This window comes from Girardinichthys multiradiatus, chromosome X (genome assembly GCF_021462225.1).
Source record: "Girardinichthys multiradiatus isolate DD_20200921_A chromosome X, DD_fGirMul_XY1, whole genome shotgun sequence".
In the NCBI taxonomy this organism is placed as follows: domain Eukaryota; kingdom Metazoa; phylum Chordata; class Actinopteri; order Cyprinodontiformes; family Goodeidae; genus Girardinichthys; species Girardinichthys multiradiatus.
In genome coordinates, this window is record NC_061817.1 from 8,784,760 (window position 1) to 8,798,204 (window position 13,445).

At 40.2% G+C, this 13,445-nt stretch overlaps 1 protein-coding gene across 1 annotated transcript; it reads right to left on the reverse strand.

The window, feature by feature from the left end:
• Positions 1–7,620: 7,620 nt before the first annotated feature.
• On the reverse strand, positions 7,621–9,954 carry LOC124863120 (suppressor of cytokine signaling 1-like). The gene is made up of 2 exons (XM_047357368.1): positions 9,698–9,954; positions 7,621–8,500 (listed from the first exon to the last, which is right to left on the reverse strand). The coding sequence occupies exon 2, from the start codon at positions 8,441–8,443 to the stop codon at positions 7,763–7,765; it is 681 nt and encodes a 226-aa protein (XP_047213324.1). The 5' UTR covers positions 8,444–8,500; positions 9,698–9,954; the 3' UTR covers positions 7,621–7,762.
• Between the last annotated feature and the right edge of the window lie 3,491 nt (positions 9,955–13,445).

Below are 13,445 nucleotides of genomic sequence, written 5' to 3' on the forward strand. Positions count from 1 at the left end.
TTTTTTTTTTTTTGCTGTAGAGATTACTGACAGATCTGACTTTTTTCTGCACTGTTGTGCTTTTCAAGTCTTCGTATTTACGTCATTGTGTCTTCGCATGTGGCAGCTCAGAATATGAGCTGTGACTGAAGATTAATTTATTTTTTTAACCTCATAATACGATATTTGTTAGTGAGAAAAAATACATTTAAGAATATAGCATTTAGCAGTGCACAAAAACTAGTCTGACAAATTTATAGTAATTTTTGCACAAATCAAAGATTTTATAAGGATAAACTGTTATTGCACAAAGCATGGGGTAGGTATGAGATTCTCAGAGTATATTCATTTTATGGACTGAAAATATGTCCAAACAGTAAAATTGGCCTATAAGTATATGGAGTAAAAATTACTGTTTACCTTTCAGCTATGACATACATTTCGGGTTTAATAACCTATGAGATTCTCTGTGCTCCTTTTTAGTCAGGATAAATCACTGGTCACTCTGGCACTGTCTCTGAGATCTCATTAAAATGATTTTAAATCATGAGAACAATATGATTGAACATTTTTGCAGTTTTGAAATCATAAACTGTTTTAAAATAATATCAGTCTGTAAGGCTGCTGTAGGCATTGTGATGTACTTATTAATCCTTGAAGCATTAGTAGGCAGCCGGTCATGCTTCCGGTTTCCGCCTGCTGTCAGCCTTTATGCTAACAGAAGAATTGTATTGCTCTTTTTATATCATTGTTTTCAAGTGGATTTCCCATCATGTCAAACTGAGCCTTTAAAAAGAGTTTTGGTTTTGTTGCATCCTTCTATGGTGAAAGTACAGGAAATTCTTGGAGCAAAAAGCTTGTTGCTATTTGCAAGAACCAGCTTAGCTTTAGAAAAAGCTGAACTTTCTTTTTTCATATATTTATGTTAGGAATTAATCAGAATCAGCTTTATTGCCAAGTTCGTACATACAAACAAGGAATTTGCCTCCGGTACACTTTGCTCTTTTGTTCTGTTTTTGCATTACAGAATATACAAATTTACAATGTACAATATACACATATATAATAAAAAGATGCATTTGCAACATCTGTATGCTGTTGTTCTGTACTCTATTGAATGTTCATCAGAGAAACAGCCTGGGGGAAGAAACTGTCTCTGTGGCGGCTGGTTTTAGTGAACAGTGCTCTGTAGCGGCGGCCTGAAGATAAAACTCTAAACAGTTTATGTGCAGAGTGTGTGGGGTCTGCAGAGATTTTAGCAGCTCTTTTCTTGACCCTAGACCTGTATAAGTCCTGGATGGAGGGAAGATCAGCTCTGATTATTCTCTCTGCAGACCAGATTGTTTGTTGCAGTCTGGACCTGTCCTGTTTTGTGGATGAGCCAAACTACACTGAGATGGATGAAGACAGGACAGACTGAATGATGGCAGTGTAGAAGATGACCAGCAGCTCCTGTGGAAGGTTGAACTTCTTGAGTTGCCACAGGAAGTACAGTCTCTGCTGGACCTTCTTCTGAACAGTGTCTATGTGTGAAGACCATCTCAGGTCCTCAGAGATGGTGGTTCCTAAGAACCTGAAGTGGTCCACGGCCGATACAGTGTTGTTGAGGATGGTGAGGGGGGTGTATGGGGTTGGTGTTCTCCGAAAGTCCACCACCATTTCCACAGTCTTGAGTGGGTTCAGTTCAAGGTAGTTCTGACCGCACCAATGTACCAGTCGATCCACCTGCTGTCTGTATGCAGACAAATCACCGTCCTGGATCAGTCCAATGACAGTGGTGTCATCTGCAAACTTAAGGAGTTTCACGGACGAGTCCGATGAGGTGCAGTCATTTGTGTACAGAGAGAAGAGGAGTGGGGATAGAACACACCCCTGGGGGGCACCAGTACTTATTGATCTGGATCGGGAGAAGATGCTCCCCAGTCTCACCTGCTGCTGTCGGTCTGTCAGGAAGCTGTTGATCCACTGACAGGTGGAGGCTGGAACATTGAGCTGTGTGAGCTTCTGGTGGAGGATGTCTGGAGTGATACTAGAACTTCTTGGTCTAAATGAAAGTGTAGATTAATCTATAGTTTAACAAGACATTAGGAATTTAGTGATCTAGGGGGACAAATTACCTTGTCAAGTCACTGTCAGAACAGTGCCTCTTCTGCTCAATCACTGTTTCCTATAAATCAGTTGTCACTCTGGAAATTGTCAGATATTGCACTGAAAAGAAGTGTGGGAAATATGGGAAGAGCAAGACTAACGTGTCTTTTGGGGATTTCTAAATCATTTGTCTGTACAAAAGAACCAAAAGAAAAACAGGTTTGCTGCCAGATAGATTGCCAGGGCTGATAACCTCTAGATGATTATTACAAAACAAGTCAAGAAGGTCTTGACTTGTCTTATTCCTTTCAAATGTCAAAGAACGTCTTCCTGTCCCACCTCACAATGCCTGCTTTCTCTTCATGTTTTCAGAGACCAGTTGTTTTCTTATTTTGTTTTTATTTTTTAAATGGTCTCTGTAGGTTAAAGAACAGAAAGCAGGATTCCTCATAAATCAGCTGATAAAACAAGATCATAGAACACCTCACTTCACCTTTCACTTCTCAAAAAAGTTGGGAATGTCCTGAAAACCGAGGAGCTCAGTGAAACTGATGGAAACACATGATTCAGTCGCCAGGCCTACAAGAGGAACTCACACCTAACTATAAATTTGTGCTTGAAAATGTTATTTGATGTAAACGAAAAATAGGCGAGAAGTGATATCGATCAGATTTTGGATATTACAGTCATATTGATTCCTGACTCGTGTTAGTCCCACTTCTGGTGGTTGCCTTCCCTAATCTGAGATGATTATATCCTCTAACTAGTCTGGCTTTACTTGAAACAAACTGACTATTATATTCGGTATGACTCACTTGAGTGTGTTTGGCTACATTTGTCTGGAACCAAAAGAGTTTGTAAAAATCCCCATAAGATCACAAAGGCCTTAGGTTCAGATTTGGTTTTAGCGTTGGAGGTCTGGTTTGGTATGACTGAAAGTCTGGCAAGGTTACAGCTAAAGATTAGATATGAAGTTTGCATCACACGCATACACTCACAAATGTCATGGATGTGAAAAGATAAACATTTGAGGTCTAATCGTACAAACCAATGTCTGTGTCACTTTAACCAAATTAATAATGAAAGGTTGATTTGACCTATTCAAAGCTGTCCATTGGAGACCAGATACACCTACTGTCTACCATATGGCTTGGTTTCTCTGCGTTTTCCTTTCAATGCTCCAAAATCTAGTAGACGCTAAAGGTAACTGCAAATGTCACAAGTGAAATTGTCAAGTATGTGAGGTGACGTTGTGTCTTTCTGTTGTGTCAGGTATTTACCAGGAGGTGTCTAAGATGACATAATGTGAAAGTTATGCTGCGGTGAACATTCTGTCTGAACATTCTCTGGAAATGTAGTATAAGTCTTCTTTTAACTTCCTAGTCTCATTCTAGCTGTAACCAGATGTTAACAATGAGGGTTTTTTTTTTCCTTCTCTTGGACGGGGTCATGATTCCCATTAGGAACAACAGTCCCGCAATCAACAATTCAGTCTTGAATCTTTTGTCAGTCATAATACCCAAAACTTTGTTTTTATCTATTAGAACAAAACTATTAACCACAAATGGCATTGAGAACAGGCATTATGACCGAAGACTGGAAGGACAACGTTTAAATGACTGAAAGCCACATTTTGCAGCACACAGCAGCTTTTCATCATTAATACCCTGCTGCTCATAACTGAGAAGCAAACAGTAAGAAATCAGAATACATCTATAGATTGTCCTGCTGTAGTAACTTTTATGGTATTTTGAATTGGACAAAATTAGGACTTTTTAGAAGTTGGCAGAAGCTATGTAATTATAAATGTATTCCTAGTCTTGATAACTGGACAAATTGTAGTAAACTGGGATGAGCACTCTTTAGCCCAGCCCTGGCTCACCTTTTTACTTGGTAATGTTAGCTGTCATTCACATTCACGTAGTCAAACTAGTTTGTGTAGGAGCCCAAATCACACTGCCATTGACACAATAGCTGTTGACATACTAGAGCCATTAGTGTTTTAACCTTTCAAATAAAGACTTTGATCAAGCTACCATGCGACATTATCAACGTTTTTTTATGCAAAAGAATTTGATCGAGAAAACAACGTCAACTTGCTGCAATGAATGATTTAAAGCCAATGACGATACTGTCCCCAGTCCTTAAAATAACTTGACAGTTGACTGTTTTATGGAAAGAGGATAATATTCAAAGAATGTGAACCCAAAATGTGTTTACGTTTTTATCAAATATTAGGTTATACCTCAGTTAAAAGGTTTTGTAATGACTATACATTTAATTTATGAGCAGTCACTTTGACCAAGATAGCAAACTGTTAGCTTATGTTCTCATCCACAGAGCTGATAGCTCTAACATGTCCTAGAACAGCCACAGCATGCTGCTGTTCAGCCATACATGTACGGATCAATTCAATTGCACAGTGGTTTTCAAATTTTATTTAACAAGTTCCAACTCATTGAATACTAAGGTTCCCAAACAACTACACTGATAGATCTGACAGCAAAACAGCAATACAGAAGGACCAATCTTTTTGAGGTTTTTTTAAAGATACAAAATGAAAAGGACGGAAATTTGTATTCTTATTAATAACCATTGTATATTTAACTTTTAAATACTAAGACAGAGCCCTTAACAATAGCTTCTAGTCAATTGCACTCTAAAAATTAATCAGGCAGTTGTCTCTTTTTACCCAGCAACCACATCCAATGTGAAAATAGCCTATGAGTTACATGTGACTCCTGAGTAAGCTTTGACTCACACATTAGATCTATTTCTCGTTCCTGTTTCTTTCATTTAAGAAACATTTCTAAAATTGCTTGAGCAGATCTAGAGAACATTATTCATGTGTTTGTGTCATCTTGCTTATATTACTGTAATTCTCTTTTTACCAGTCTGGACAAATCATCAAATTCACATCTGCAAAAACTATTCAGAACCAGCAGCCAGACCTCCTAGTGGATCTAGTAAACACTCTTATCTCACCCTGGTCTTATACTCTCTACACCGGCTCCCAGTGGATTTTAGATTCCAGTTTAAAGTTATGGTTCTCACCTACAGGGCTATAAATGGCCAGGCTCCTGATTATTTGTGTCAGCTTTTAACGAAACATTATGCCTCCAATCCCAAGCCCAGAATCACCTCGCTGCTCCTCGTACAAGGCTTAATATTAAGGGGGGCCGGGCCTTTCAGTCTGTGGCTCCTCAACTGTGGAACAGCTTGCCCCTGCAACTTCGGTTTGCTGACTCTGAACGACTCTAAACCAAGTGAAAATTATTTTGTTCCACCAGGCTTTCATATCACAATTTCGTTGTGCTTTTTTTACATGCTTGTTTTAGTGTAACTAAATGTGTTTTATGGTGTACAGCGATTTGTGAGCGTTTTATAAATAAACTTATTTACTTTGAAATATATACAAATATTTTTCGATTGTGCGTGCTTTTTAGCTCTACTTAGTGGTATATTAGTTTTGTGTTTGCAAATGGTTGATTCCAAAATTTCCCACCTAAATGAAACTCAAGTACCACCAGTGGTCCTTGTCCCACAGCTTGAGAACCAACTGCAGACCCTCGACCATTCTAAGGTCCCACAGTCCAAAACCCTTTGAGTCATTTATGATGGTATTTCCAGTTGCCGCAAAGGAAAACCTGTCCATTGTCTCTTTTAATTCATAACTAAGTTTAGGCTACTAAGCAATTATTTAGCAGTTTGTCAGTGTAGTTTGTATTTAAGGTTGTGGGTTAGGCATGACAGCAAAGACATTAGTAACTGGAAAAGGAGTGTTGGCGCTGGCAGACAGATTCATCTAAAAAAAAAAAAGTGGGCTCTGATGTTATATAAATGAGCTACCACCCAAATGTCTATGAAGAGTTCACTGTCACTGGGATCACTTGATTCCTTTGATGATGACATTGCAGGAAATATGTCCATTTTGCTGCCCTTACCATAAGGTTGACACCTACTGGATGATCACAAAGAAAAGAAAGAAAGATTTGTCATTGTTCTGGAAATCCTCTGACCTGATTCATCAGAACACTGATAACATTAAACAATGACTGTTGTGATGTTTCTGTTTAAACAAGGTGCAACTTCCTGAGAGTTTTCAGGAAGCTTTCTGTTGGAGCCAATGAAAACAATGGGGCTGAGCAAGAGGGAGTAAAAGCTTCTGGTGTATCATAAACAATGGCACTGGCTGAGCAACATTTATTTTGAATAAAATGTTCATTGTTCAATAGAGCCTGAAGCTGGACTCTGTTTAAATCTATTGGTAAGCTGAAAGCATTGAGCAATCTCCTGTTCAAACACACTCATAAGTCATTTGAATGGACTCATTTGTCATTGCAGACATTAAACAAAGCCATCTTTTAAATATGACATTCAAGTGCCACCTCACATGTTCACACTAGCCTCTGAACCTTGTACATTGCCGTGCTATCCCATTATTACTTTTGTTGAAAAAAAAAGAACCTTTGGACCTTTTTTTTTTTTTTAAAAAAAGCCAAAAATCTGAATTATACATCTAACTCTCTTGATCAGTCTGTCTAACCAATAACCCTAAAAAAAATTCCACTTCCTCTTGAATAAATTTGAATCTGTTCACATACACACACACACATTTATAGGTTTACTACCACACACATCGGTATGTGTCATCTCATCCCCAGGTTCTGGTAAGTGTGTTTATATATGCGTAACACTTCATTTACTACCAAAGTAACCCCACCCACCTGTCACTTTGCCCTACAGAGATGAGTCAGTGCGGTGACAATACTGTACACTGCCTTCCACACTTTCTGTCTGTCCTGTGATCTGTCACTTCCCACTTGACCCCCCACAAAACTTCCATTACAAGACACAAATAAAGAAACAGAAAAACAATAGAAGTTAACTTCTTAAATATATTTTATTTAAAACAGAGAAAAAAAAAATCACAAGTATAAAAAATAATGTATAAACTGAAAAATAAATCTGCTTAGCAGAGACAGTTAAATAAGAGGTGGGACACCTCTGTATGCAGTACAGTACAAATTAATATCATGTGTCCAGCTCTTTGTGACAAGATTTCATTTAGGTCAGATTTCTCTTAAGACACTGAGTGGTGTTTGAGCCTTCGGCGCTGGCGAACATTCAGGTGCAATGTAAACTTTTAACATTAGAGTATTTAAATCTGCTACAAATCTGGGCTGCAGCTGCAAATCTGCATGTGATGGTTTCAACCGCACCTTCCACCATGACTCTAAATTGTTTAAAGTCCATTCCCTTAATGTACTTTGGCAGGATTTCTGACCTTTTTGAGTTTCCAGCACAACAGTCCTAGCTCCTATGCATGTGTAGTTTTCTTTTAATGCAGCACTTTTCAACTTTTCGTACTTCCTCATCACCAAAGGATGCTCTGTCCATGTGTAACTGGGTGTCAAGTCTCTAGAGGTAGTACATATTGAAATGTCATAAACGATGAATGTCCAACTGGTGGCTCCCTGTGCTTGACATTGGTTTTTGTGGTTCTTTGGAAGTATTTCACACCTTTTCATCCAAAAAGAGGTTGTTGATTTTATTTGTAACCACAGCAACACAGTCTCTACCTCAGATCCCTGATGCAGAGCCTTTAATAACACGTTTGCTGTCCCGTTACTTGGTAAAAGCTGCCATCTTGAAATCAAAAACATTACTGCCAAACCGTTATATGGCCGACTGTTTACAGTTTGTAAGGGAACTCCAACAGGAAATTTTGGACCACATGTGTGACTGGCAGCTCCGGAATCCGGCTCGTTCCTCCGCACACCTCCAGGATTCGCTTCCTGCACAGCTCCTGTAGCGTGGGCTCCCATTTCCTGTACGGGACGGTCAGGCTCTTCCTGGGCGAGTTTATGTAATGCTCCAAGAGGGCAAAAAGAGTTGGAAAAGAGCGCTCGATGCCAGCTAGAGAGAACCTTTGCCGCTTGTAGTCAATGCGCACGCTGACAGGTCCTTTCTTGTCGTGGTAGGACAGGGTGAAGAAGACATCCTTCTGCCGGCTGTCGCGGACAAGGAAGCTGCCCAGCGGGGCGTTGCGGAGCATGCGGTGGGCCTCCTCCACTCCCAGCGGGCCCCAATAGAAGCCGCTGCACTCAAGCTTGGTGGCTGTGTCAGTGATGATGCTGCAGTCCTCCTTGGAAGAGAAGGTGGGGAAATGAGTCAGGTACACAGAGCGAGCTGACCCAGATTTCAGGCTTGGATTTGGACCGGCCTGACGCTGAAGCTGGTCCGACTGCGTACGAGTTGCTGCTGCTGATGATGATGACGACACAGAAGATGATGATGATGATGATGATGGTGCTGGTAATGTGCTTGGTAAGGCGGTCTGCTCATGGCCTTCCACTGTGCTGTCGGCTACCATCCTACAGTGGAGAGAGGCACCGAAACCTCTCCCATCTCTAACCACCACACTGACATCCTGAAGGAAACCAAGAAGAAAAATATGTTAGTTTTCAGGACTTTCAAAAATTTCAAAAAGCCTGAACAAACATCTTAAACCCCAAGTCCAAAACAATGATCAGACTGGGCCAAACATGATGGGTCCCAAACATTTCAGCTTTCAAGCTAAAAACTAAACAATGTTGTTTTTGGTATCTTCAACACTTAATAGCATATATATGCATCAGCTTAATTATTTTTGAATTTAGCTTCATTTCTAAAGAGGATCTCAAGACCTTGCTCTTGTTGATTCGCAACCCTATCTCTGGGAATCACTGGCCAAACACATGTGCATGTGCATTATATTGTCATGCCATCTTTCCACAGGGCGGTGCTGTTTCTTATATGACTGGAATTAAACCCACATCCAACTGACAGGGCAGCTGTGGCTACAATGTAGCTCACCACTGTCAATGAGTGAATGTGTGTATGAATGGGAGAATGTCTGATTATAGTGTAAAGCGCTTTGGGATCTCTGGCGACTTGATGAAGTACAGGCCATTTATCACTTTACCATTTTACTGTAAAAGTCTAAGTCCACACACACACATATCCCATCTGGCCTTATGTGTCTATAAATGAAATGGTAAAATATTTATTTAGACCAGCATCTACAACATTTTGGCAGAATGTCATTTGTATTTATTTTCTTTCTATTTTTTCAGGATAAAAAAAACCAGTCTGACATCAGGAGTAATGACCCCAAGGGGGGTGGGGGTGTGGGGTCTCTCATGAGCTGTTGGTTGAGATAAAACACTATGTTACAGGGCAAGTCTAATGTGTGCAGGATGTGATTCATCTTCCCCTGTCTGGATTCATTGGGCAAGTAAAAGGAAAGTGGTGCAACATTCCAGGAAATTTTAATGATTAACAAGAGGTGAATTGGCGTATATTATGAATGTTTTGCAAGGGTGATCCTTCCGTAGGAGTTTATGATCCTGAAATGGTTTACAGTGCCACTCAACTTCTGGATTTTCGCTCTTCATATCTGTTTATCGGATTTATTTATAATAAAGATGCATTCAGAATATACGCTTGCATAAAAAATGCAGAAGCTTTTTAAATAGCACAGACATATATATATATATATAATATATATATAGATATATATTTCTTCATTTAAAGCAGCAGCATCTCATAAATCCATAATTAAATAAAGGAAGAAAAAAAGCCTTACCGTTTTGTTCCAAACAGCAGCTGCGTGATATCTATCCGTTAGTCTGTAATCCAACAGAGTCCTTGGTTAATCACAAGGAGATAATCCTGCAGGGCTCTGACGGGGGACCGAGGGATGTTGCATGTAACAGCTCCGGACTCAGACTCTGGATCTGTATATCGTCAACGGGCTGGGATCCAACCGTCTGCCTACCTGTATGCGCGTGTGAATGCTGGTAAATAGTTGAGAGGTTTTATAAGGCGCCATTACGCTCCTCCCTGCAGTTTCTCAGAAACGAAAGCGAAACTGAGCATCCCCTTGTTTCTTTCAATTCTTTTGAACTTGGTCCTGTTTGGAGAATTTCAATATTAACCGCAAAGCCACATGACAGTGGGACGTTTACAGAAAGACAGGTGACAGATTCAAGTAATCGGTGCCTTTCCTAAACACTCCTAGCTCTGCTGCTTGGCTGCTAAAGTCTCAAGCCCTTCACTATTACAATTCTAACATTTACGCATTTGTGTCCTAATTAGGAATCACTACAAGTAGGGGAGACCGGGGACAGATGCAACACTTTTTGCATTTAACTCTGTTACTCACCACATTTTTATACAATAAACTAACAGCTATCTGTTAATAGTCCAAACCATTTAAAGCTGATACATTTTTTCACAATTTGCACCTGAATGCAAAGAATCAGATGTTGCCACTGACCCCAGGTTGCAACATCGTTTGAGGATGGTTGCAATATGTTACAAATACAACATATTTCAACGAACGTCAATAAAAGGATTATTATTATATATTGTTTTACTTACGTTATAAAAAATATGTTATAATAATATTACAGTGTTATTTATGAGCTTTGATCAGAAGACAATTATAAATTTAAATAACTATATATATATATATATATATATATATATATATATATATATATATATATATATATATATATATATATATACAGTGCCTTGCGAAAGTATTTGGCCCCCTCGAACTTTTCAACCTCTTGCCACATTTCAGGCTTCAAACAAAAAGATATAAAATTCAAATTTTTTGTGAAGAATCAACAACAAGTGGGACACAATCGTGAAGTGGAATGAAATTTATTGGATGTGTCAAAATTTTTTAACAAAAAAAAAACCTGAAAAGTGGGGCGTGCAATATTATTCGGCTCCTTTACTTTCAGTGCAGCAAACTCACTCCAGAAGTTCAGTGAGGATCTCTGAATGATCCAATGTTGTCCCAAATGACTGATGATGATAAATACAATCTACCTGTGTGTAATCAAGTCTCCGTATAAATGCACCTGCTCTGTGATAGTCTCAGGGTTCTGTTCAAAGCGCAGAGAGCATCATGAAGACCAAGGAACACACCAGGCAGGTCCGTGATACTGTTGTGGAGAAGTTTAAAGCTGGATTTGGATACAAAAAGATTTCCCAAGCTTTAAACATCCCAAGGAGCACTGTGCAAGTAATCATATTGAAATGGAAGGAGTATCAGACCACTGCAAATCTACCAAGACCCGGCCGTCCCTCTAAACTTTCATCTTGAACAAGGAGAAGACTGATCAGAGATGCAGCCAAGAGGCCCATGATCACTCTGGATGAACTGCAGAGATCTACAGCTGAGGTGGGAGAGTCTGTCCATAGGACAACAATCAGTCGTACACTGCACAAATCTGGCCTTTATGGAAGAGTGGCAAGAAGAAAGCAATTTCTCAAAGATATCCATAAAAAGTCTCATTTAAAGTTTGCCACAAGCCACCTGGGAGACACACCAAACATGTGGAAGAAGGTGCTCTGGTCAGATGAAACCAAAATCAAACTGTTTGGCCACAATGCAAAACGATATGTTTGGTGTAAAAGCAACACAGCTCATCACCCTGAACACACCATCCCCACTGTTAAACATGGTGGTGGCAGCATCATGGTTTGGGCCTGCTTTTCATCACCAGGGACAGGGAAGATGGTCAAAATTGATGGGAAGATGGATGGGGCCAAATACAGGACCATTCTGGAAGACAACCTGTTGGAGTCTGCAAGAGACCTGAGACTGGGACGGAGATTTATCTTCCAACAAGACAATGATCCAAAACATAAAGCCAAATCTACAATGGAATGGTTCACAAATAAACGTATCCAGGTGTTGGAATGGCCAAGTCAAAGTCCAGACCTGAATCCAATCGAGAATCTGTGGAAAGAGCTGAAGACAGCTGTTCACGAACGCTCTCCATCCAACCTCATTGAGCTTGAACTGTTTTGCAAGGAAGAATGGGAAAGAATTTCAGTCTCTCGATGTGCAAAACTGATAGAGACAAACCCCAAGAGACTTGCAGCTGTAATTGCAGCAAAGGGTGGCGCTAGAAAGTATTAATGCAAGGGGGCTGAATAATATTGCACTCCCCACTTTTCAGTTTTTTATTTGTTAAAAAAGTTTGACACATCCAATAAATTTCATTTCACTTCACGATTGTGTCCCACTTGTTGATTCTTAACAAAAAATTAGAATTTTATATCTTTATGTTTGAAGCCTGAAATGTGACAAGAGGTTGACCAGTTCAAGAGGGCCGAATACTTTCGCAAGGCATGTATATATATATATATATATATATATATATATATACATGGGTTTGACAATGAAACTGAAACACCTGTCATTTTAGTGTGGGAGGTTTCATGGCTAAATTGGACCAGCCTGGTAGCCAGTCTTCATTGATTGCACATTGCACCAGTAAGAGCAGAGTGTGAAGGTTCAATTAGCAGGGTAAGAGCACAGTTTTGCTCAAAATATTGAAATGCACACAACATTATGGGTGACATACCAGAGTTCAAAAGAGGACAAATTGTTGGTGCACGTCTTGCTGGCGCATCTGTGACCAAGACAGCAAGTCTTTGTGATGTATCAAGAGCCACGGTATCCAGGGTAATGTCAGCATACCACCAAGAAGGACGAACCACATCCAACAGGATTAACTGTGGACGCAAGAGGAAGCTGTCTGAAAGGGATGTTCGGGTGCTAACCCAGATTGTATCCAAAAAACATGAAAGCACGGCTGCTCAAATCACGGCAGAATTAAATGTGCACCTCAACTCTCCTGTTTCCACCAGAACTGTCCGTCGGGAACTCCACAGGGTCAATATACACGGCCGGGCTGCTATAGCCAAACCTTTGGTCACTCATGCCAATGCCAAACGTCGGTTTCAATGGTGCAAGGAGCGCAAATCTTGGGCTGTGGACAATGTGAAACATGTATTGTTCTCTGATGAGTCCACCTTTACTGTTTTCCCCACATCTGGGAGAGTTACGGTGTGGAGAAGCCCCAAAGAAGCGTACCACCCAGACTGTTGCATGCCCAGAGTGAAGCACGGGAGTGGATCAGTGATGGTTTGGGCTGCCATATCATGGCATTCTCTTGGCCCAATACTTGTGCTAGATGGGCGCGTCACTGCCAAGGACTACCGAACCATTCTTGAGGACCATGTACATCCAATGGTTCAGACATTGTATCCTGAAGGCGGTGCCGTGTATCAGGATGACAATGCACCAATACACACAGCAAGACTGGTGAAAGATTGGTTTGATGAACCTGAAAGTAAAGTTGAACATCTCCCATGGCCTGCACAGTCACCAGATCTAAATATTATTGAGCCACTTTTGGGGTGTTTTGGAGGAGCGAGTCAGGAAACGTTTTTCTCCATCAGTATCACGTAGTGACCTGGCCACTATCCTGCAAGAAGAATGGCTTAAAATCCCTCTGACCACT

Excerpts from the sequence above, each read along its gene's own strand:
- LOC124863120 (XM_047357368.1), bottom strand. The coding sequence starts at position 8,443 with ATGGTAGCCGACAGCACAGTGGAAGGCCATGAGCAGACCGCCTTACCA.